The sequence below is a fragment of the Agrilus planipennis genome, unplaced genomic scaffold, assembly GCF_000699045.2.
Source record: "Agrilus planipennis isolate EAB-ADULT unplaced genomic scaffold, Apla_2.0 scaffold127, whole genome shotgun sequence".
Classification (NCBI taxonomy): domain Eukaryota; kingdom Metazoa; phylum Arthropoda; class Insecta; order Coleoptera; family Buprestidae; genus Agrilus; species Agrilus planipennis.
In genome coordinates this window covers 506,419-513,574 of record NW_020442450.1, presented here as the reverse complement: position 1 = coordinate 513,574, position 7,156 = coordinate 506,419, and the positions used below count along the sequence as shown (strand labels likewise).

Below are 7,156 nucleotides of genomic sequence, written 5' to 3'. Positions count from 1 at the left end.
AAAATAACAAATATAATTTCCCTCGGACTGTTAAAAGTTAAGTAAGAGCCTAAAATAAACATACACAATGCTAATACAAATAATTACTTCAATATGTCAAAAAAAACGTTGACAATCTTTGTATCATATGATTTGTTTTATGAAAATTAAAGCTCTCTCTACTTAGGTACTTTAGATAAAATTTTCAATTGAAAGATAAAATTGTAAAATTATATCTTTGATTGCTATTTCCTATTTCAGTAAATGTTATGTATTTGAAACTACTTGATACACTTATCAACAAAAAATATCTTTTATTGTACTCAGTATTCATTGAATGGAAATAATGTAACTAATCAATGTCAATTAAGTAAATAATGATTGTTTATCGCGATTACTAAAACAATTTTTTATAAATGTGATAGAATTTCTATTTTACTATTCCAACTAATATAACATCAATGTTTACAAAATTAAAATAAAAATTACAAATATTTTCAGTTAGTACAATCAATTTCATACCAACTCAGGGCCAGTATATGGATAGGAATCACTCCAAAACCACGATGGTGAATTAGTTTCTTCAACCACAAATACTGAAGGACTTAATTCTTTTTTTATTTTGTAATAAGTACATTTTCGCTTCCCATTGCTCTCTATCAGTGTTTCGTAGGGTGGTGACAGAATATCTAGAAAAGCTGCAGGACCATCTAAACTTTCAATTTCATGCAAATTCTTACTATCTGGTTCCAAACAACAACTTTCTGATGATATATCTGCTATTATTTCTGTATTCATTTCTACAACATGAGTTTTGGGTACAAAAATGTTATCTTCAACATTACTCTCCACCTTTACAGTCTTTTCAGTATTTAGAGAAAAACTAGTAATTTTTATTTTGCCTGCAATAACCTTAATAAGACCATACATTTGAGGATGATCATGAAGGGGCAATTTCATTCCAGGTTTTAATACAAAGATTCCCACACTCAGTACATCGTTTTCGTATATATTAACGTATGTTACAGGTGCTTTGTGAGGACGATTCCACAAGGCGTCTGACATAAACAAAGGATCAAAGCCTACGTCTTCCGCAGTTATTCTTTCCAACATTGTCTTTAATAACGCCAAATTTGAATGAAAAACACCTTTTATTTCATTCACACTTGAAAAGGTTGTAAGAGCTTGCCGCAACACAGAGCCAATTTGAGTCACTACAGCTTTTCGAAACATTTTTTACGATCGTTTAAAAAAAACTGTTCAATGTTTTAGTGAATAAATGAAAATTTAACTTTATATCTACCTCATGGACACTGCTTTCAACAACTTTTCACGTCATTTGTCATAAATATTAATCATTTTAAATTGTTTTAAATAAATATTTGTCACATATGTATCTTTTGTGACGTTTATAATCATTTTGACTTGACAGTTACAAACATAGGTTACAAAAATCTATGGTTAAAAAAGTAAATTCAACTTTTTATGGATGGAAAAAGTCGAACAATGAAATCGATTACAATTTTTTAAAAAAAGTATACCAAACTCAAATCCACTTCTCTCTTTTCTTTTTTCTTTTCATTTTAAGAAAAATTGAAAAAAAAATGACAAAATAACACTTGTTCGTCAAAGTCACATTCAATATTTAAATTGTTATTAATAACTAATTATCAACAAATAATAAAATTGCATCAACAATAATCAACAAATCGTCAACAATCGTGATACAATGCTGATACGGTAGATACCAACTATATACCAACTCAATATAGATAAGCAATTCTCTAATAATTTAAAGAAATATATACTCAAAGATCATCCATAGATAAGACATATACAAAATCACAAATTGGAGATTTTAATAATTTAATTTTTAGGATCTACTTTAATCTATAGACGTGTTCAGCCGAACTAAGTCCTTAGTGAACTTAGTAAGTGCTTAGTAAGTTTCTAAGAGTGAGTCGATGACCAGGACACTTCATAGTTACTAATAAGAAACTTTTCTTATATCATCATGTCGACATATTAGTTAGTATTTCACGGCTATTGGGGCATAAAATTTCGAGGCAGTAAACCAAAAAAAAATCAAAGTAAAAAGTAAATTTATTACTACTTATATAGAAAATTACGTATAAAAATGAATGAAGTAATTTTATTATTGTTTGTCCAGTATGAATACACTGATGCTATTTATGGCATATCTGTAACTTAACTTACTAATTTTACTACGGACTGACTTAGGACTTAGTTCAGCCGAACACGTCCTACCTTCTACCTATAATACTATCCATATACTTTCGATCCACTTATACATATATGCCCATAGATAATAGTATATGCCACTTTATATTTCTAATCTATCATCATCATTATCTATTTCGTTATCATAAACAGATATAAACAAATAAGAAAAAATTTAAAAATCACGGATAATTACAAAGAAATTTTTTGTTCATCTTCTAAATCATGTGGTTTCATGGCATATAATTTTTGTTTGTTGGATTTAACTGCATAATATCAGAGAATTATTAATTTTCTTTTTCATGTGCATGGCAGGAAGACTGATTCTCAAAAATTCGTTGCCATCAGTCACACATTATGATATTAATACTCAACCTGTTTTAACCGATTTGGGAAAGCCCACTAAGAGAGGCATAAAAAAGTGCTTTAATTGCGGTATCTATAATGGCACAAGGGGTTTAATATGTAAAAATAAAAAGTGCAACACTCCATTCAAAGGCATTAATTCAGAATGTGATTCAAGCATTGATGCAATCAGATTAATAACAGGAAATACAAGACGAGTTTATTCTGTCCTTGTGAAAGAAAAAGGTCCACATTATAGGGGTTTTGTACAACTTCCATTTACTGAAGATGGAGAAGTCAATAATAGAAAAGTTGCATTGTGTTTTGTTGATTCATGCCAACGTTTATTTGATAATTCAATTCTGAAATGTCACGAAAAGAAGCACAATGATTACCAGCATGATTCATTTTGTACTCATATTGAATCAGCATTTAAGAGTGTACATGTTGCTAAAGCTTATGATATAGATAAAAATACACTAAGTAAACTGGACTTTTCTGAAGAAATAAAGTTAAGGTTACTGAAACTTGCAGATGAAACTATTGGTACTGTAGTTCAACAAGTTTCTAAATCAGTAATGGCAGTTAAATGCCATGTGAGTTCAAAATATCCTTTAGGATATCTGCACTTGACTTTTATAAATTGCAAAAGAAAAGATATTTTTGATAAATATTCTTGTAATTGTAATCAATTTAAAGGTACACTTTAACTATCCAACTTGATCTTTTTTAAGTAATATTTTTTTAGATCATACTTGCAGTACAAATGCAGACCCTAAATGTATTCACTATTATGCATGTATTTGGGCTTTTGCAAATTGTCCTTCATTACCAAAAGAATTCATACCAATTGTAGCTTCAGAAGTGCCTTATTCCTTTGGTGAGACCAATTTTAAAAGAATTTATATTTATAACTCTAGAAGATTTTACTTTTTACAATAATTTTAGGTGAAATTAACTTAACTCATGGTTTATTGAATGATTGCAATAAAAAGAAGTTAAAACGAAACAGAAAAAATAAGCTGAACATTGTAGAGGTAAAACTGGTTTAAATTATTTTTGATTTACTGTAATATTTTCATTTTTAGGGACCGTTAAATAAAGAATGCTATAATATCAAAAACAATGTCAATAACAATTACACTTATCTTAATAATAATTTAAATGATTCACTTTTTAATTTAGAAGAATATCAAATACAAAATGATTGTGAAAGTACAGAAAAAAGATGTAAAACAGATGAAAGCATCCCTGAACTTGTCAAAGAAATTCCAAATGTTAATTTTGTTGAGTGGCTGAGCTCAGTTACAGAAAGAATTAATATGTCTCTTTCCAGTCATAATATTGACAAATCTATAGAGCATTTAGAATTTCAAATTCCAGAAGTAAAAGCCTTCAATATTACTCGAGATATACTTTTAATAAATTTTATTTTTTAGACATTTTTTGACTCACTAAAAAACAGAATAAATCGGGGTAGCGAAATTTCTCGCCAATCATTTTTGTCCAACATTGCAGTCACTGAAATCAATCAAATTCAACATCTATATGATATTTTCAGTGCTCATCATTTGAAAGAAATTTTTGACACACCACAAGTATGATATTTGCATAGTCTATATTCTAACCCAGAACAACAACTAAACTTACGCCTCGTTAAATTATCTTATTATTAGTTAATTAAATGTTTATTTAATCTGACAAAAATTGCATGTTGAATTAATAGCATTAACTTAAAAATATTATAAGTGATTTTTTAAATGTTCTGAATTGTGTATGTCATTCACATAGTCAAAATCAACCACTGACTAAAATTTATACTCAGGACTGAATTATGCTTTGTTCACAACTTATGCTTCGGATAATTAAATCAAGACGACTTTTCTAACCACGACCTAATCTTTAAGAGGTCATCATCAGAAGCCAGTCTTTGCATTTTCCGAAACCTGTAACAATAAAATGGAAATGAATATTTTAATTCTGAGCAAAAACTGCGGACAGTGACTGATTTTGACAGTTGCGCATAATATATATTTGCGTAGATTAAACTGTTTTTGGCTTTCATTAATTGTTGTGCTCCCTCTACTTAACGCTCTTGGTGTCAGGCTTTGTTTTTTTATTATAAAAATATGTTTGTAGGTATCCCTGTGCTTAGTAAAAACTGTCGTGCTGAATAAAAATAGTATTGTTATGTACCTGCAAGTCGATCGTCAACAAAAAATCAACAACAGTAATATATTTTCTATACAATGGAGCCCTAATGTTTTACCAACGTCCAAATTTGGAATTCTTAGACTTAAGTTTAAAATTGGAAAGTTCAATTAAAATATACCAAAGATTGTGTGTTATGTTGTAATTAAAATGAAGAAGTTTATTTTCCATTAGTTTCATTATATAAAATATTTTTCATTTTCCATTTAGTAATGCAATTAGTAAAAAAGGAAATGCAATTAGTAAAAAAGGAATTACTTTTATTTATACTTTATGAATCAATTCCAAATAATAGTTGAGAAAAAATAAGTTTTTATTTCCTTCACTATTATTATTTGGCCTTATGAGTTTCATCTTCTGTGAACCAGTCTTTGTACTCTATTAATTTAGATGCCCACTCCTCTCCTAGTTGTTTAATTGTACTTTCTCGTCCGCCATATTCTATAGGCAAAATTTCTTTCGGAATTACCCTATGTAATGATTCAATTCCTGAAAAATGAACTCTAACTCTTTTCCTTAATTTCTCGCTCATAAAACTTTTGAAAATATTCAGTACAACGTTAATGTATAGAGGCGCGTTAACAAATTCCAAATGTTGCGGTCTTCCAGGATAATTTTGCCAAGCGTGAACAGTTCTTTTAATCATGCTTGTTGTGAGTTGTCTATAATGGCCAAAAGAAATATTTGCCATATCGAAAATAGCTGAAATTCCGTACACAGAAGCACTTGTAAAATTCTCGCGTATGGCTACATCTAATACCATTTTTCCTGTTTTGAAGACATCGTCCTGTGCATGTCTTCTGGGGTCATGAGCTGCAGTTCTTATTATAACGACCAATTTATTGTTATGATACTTTTTAAGTGGTAAAAATATGCCAAGTTTTACCAATTCCTGAATTTCTGGGCGAGAAGGGTCTCTTTTCGTAAACCATTCGGGTACTTCTTTTCGCATGATGTAGTAATTTCTCATTTTACTTTTCGCTGTTTCTACGTTAAATTTGGCAACTCGAAGAAATGCTAAAATCGTTGTGTCGTCTCTGTGGGCATTTAAATGTGGATTTTCAAGTATCCATTGCCTTAATTCTTCGATATAGAGTTCTTCAGAATCACAAAAACTCAAACATATACTTTCATCGGCCGAAGACATGGTTAATTTTTTACAATACTGTTTATGAGAGTGGAAATATTGTGGTGTACATACGTTTACTCAAACTCCATTTTGGTAATGGATTTGAATGGTCATTTACTATAAATTTACATATCAAATGGGCATGTAATATTTACTCGCACTTTGTACATTTAATATGTTTATAAAAGTTTCTTTATCAGCAATAACGCAAACTTAACTATTCTATGAATTAACAATGCAAATATGTTTCATTTATTGTGCACAAACTCCAACCGTCCAGTAATTGTTCACTTTTTACTTACTTGATAAAAACTTTCAATTAAATACCTAATTTTAGCAAGTTTTATCACATACACTTAAATGTATATATGTGTTGAGATATGACCGTACTTATCTACGGAGTGTACAAACAATAGTTGCAAATCATTGTATTTACGTTTATTTATTGTAATCTATCGCGTACAAAGGTTTTTCTAATATAGCGTGTTATTATGCAGTAGAAAAAAAGAGTTTGTTATATATGTATGTATACGCATGCATTTAGTAGTAATTAAATTTAATGTTAATACGGATTTTGTGGACGAGTTGCATTTTACGTAGGAGTAGCATATTATGTTATACGCTCATTATGTGATGAAGGTCAACTAGAAAATCTTTATTAACCGTTATTTATACACTTCACGTGTACACTTGGCTTTCGAATACGAGATTTCAGCCAAGAAATAAAAGTAATTGTGCATTTGTTCTGAAATATCAAATAGTCTCATCTGCACGCTGAATGATTATAAAACCTTGAGGAAATTATCAATATTTATTTCAATAAAAATAAATAACATTAAGCGGCAAAAGATTCATTATCATTAATACGAATGGAGACAATAGATAGTGTTTCTTTAAAAACGGAAACAATAAGTTAAATAGCATTTTTTATCAATAGACAAAATACAAATGCGGTACACCCTACCCATATTGCATCCAGGATATCTTTGTCAACACCGGATTTCTATAAAAGTTAATAATTTATGGAAATATAAAACTAAAAAGGAGTTTTTCAAACATACTTTTTTGAAGGCCGCTGTTTGCAGTTATCAACGCTATTGTAAAACTTCCGTAACAAAATCGCCGCATAACACATTTAAAAAAATGATGCTGCTAATCATGTAGGTACAGTATAAATTCCATCTGCATAATTATTTAGTAGTTATATATACGTACAAAATAATTATTATGTATTTATTTAAACAATGTTTT

The 7,156-nt window shown here is 29.2% G+C and overlaps 3 protein-coding genes across 5 annotated transcripts in view; 1 reads left to right on the top strand and 2 right to left on the bottom strand.

The window, feature by feature from the left end:
- The window catches only part of LOC108736482 (2-aminoethanethiol dioxygenase), a 6,967-nt gene extending 5,468 nt beyond the window's left edge, over window positions 1-1,499 (bottom strand). The window contains exon 1 of the mRNA XM_018468930.2: window positions 475-1,499. Coding sequence (XP_018324432.1) covers window positions 496-1,212 — 717 coding nt within the window. The 5' untranslated portion in view covers window positions 1,213-1,499 and the 3' untranslated portion in view covers window positions 475-495. The remainder of the gene's footprint in view (window positions 1-474) is intronic.
- An 836-nt stretch (window positions 1,500-2,335) lies between these two features.
- Window positions 2,336-4,939, top strand: LOC108736465 (uncharacterized protein C2orf42 homolog). Of its 3 annotated transcripts, XM_018468906.1 has the most exons (6): window positions 2,336-3,264; window positions 3,314-3,445; window positions 3,514-3,602; window positions 3,654-3,950; window positions 4,005-4,163; window positions 4,705-4,939. In XM_018468906.1, the coding sequence occupies exons 1-6, from the start codon at window positions 2,523-2,525 to the stop codon at window positions 4,888-4,890; spliced, it is 1,605 nt and encodes a 534-aa protein (XP_018324408.1). In that variant the 5' UTR covers window positions 2,336-2,522; the 3' UTR covers window positions 4,891-4,939. The 3 variants fall into 3 exon arrangements, with proteins under 3 accessions (XP_018324408.1, XP_018324409.1, XP_018324410.1); XM_018468907.1 differs by lacking the exons at window positions 3,654-3,950; window positions 4,005-4,163; XM_018468908.1 differs by lacking the exons at window positions 4,005-4,163; window positions 4,705-4,939 and having other exon boundaries at window positions 3,751-3,950.
- An 80-nt stretch (window positions 4,940-5,019) lies between these two features.
- On the bottom strand, window positions 5,020-7,026 carry LOC108736466 (retinol-binding protein pinta-like). The gene has a single exon (XM_018468909.1). It carries the CDS (start codon window positions 5,921-5,923, stop codon window positions 5,108-5,110), a length of 816 nt encoding a protein of 271 aa, XP_018324411.1. The 5' UTR covers window positions 5,924-7,026; the 3' UTR covers window positions 5,020-5,107.
- Window positions 7,027-7,156: the final 130 nt, after the last annotated feature.

Excerpts from the sequence above, each read along its gene's own strand:
- LOC108736465 (XM_018468906.1), top strand. The coding sequence starts at position 2,523 with ATGTGCATGGCAGGAAGACTGATTCTCAAAAATTCGTTGCCATCAGTC. Across the intron at positions 3,446-3,513 it reads AGAAGTGCCTTATTCCTTTG|GTGAAATTAACTTAACTCAT; the intron begins GTGAGACCAATT and ends CAATAATTTTAG. Across the intron at positions 3,603-3,653 it reads ATAAGCTGAACATTGTAGAG|GGACCGTTAAATAAAGAATG; the intron begins GTAAAACTGGTT and ends TTTCATTTTTAG.
- LOC108736466 (XM_018468909.1), bottom strand. The coding sequence starts at position 5,923 with ATGTCTTCGGCCGATGAAAGTATATGTTTGAGTTTTTGTGATTCTGAA.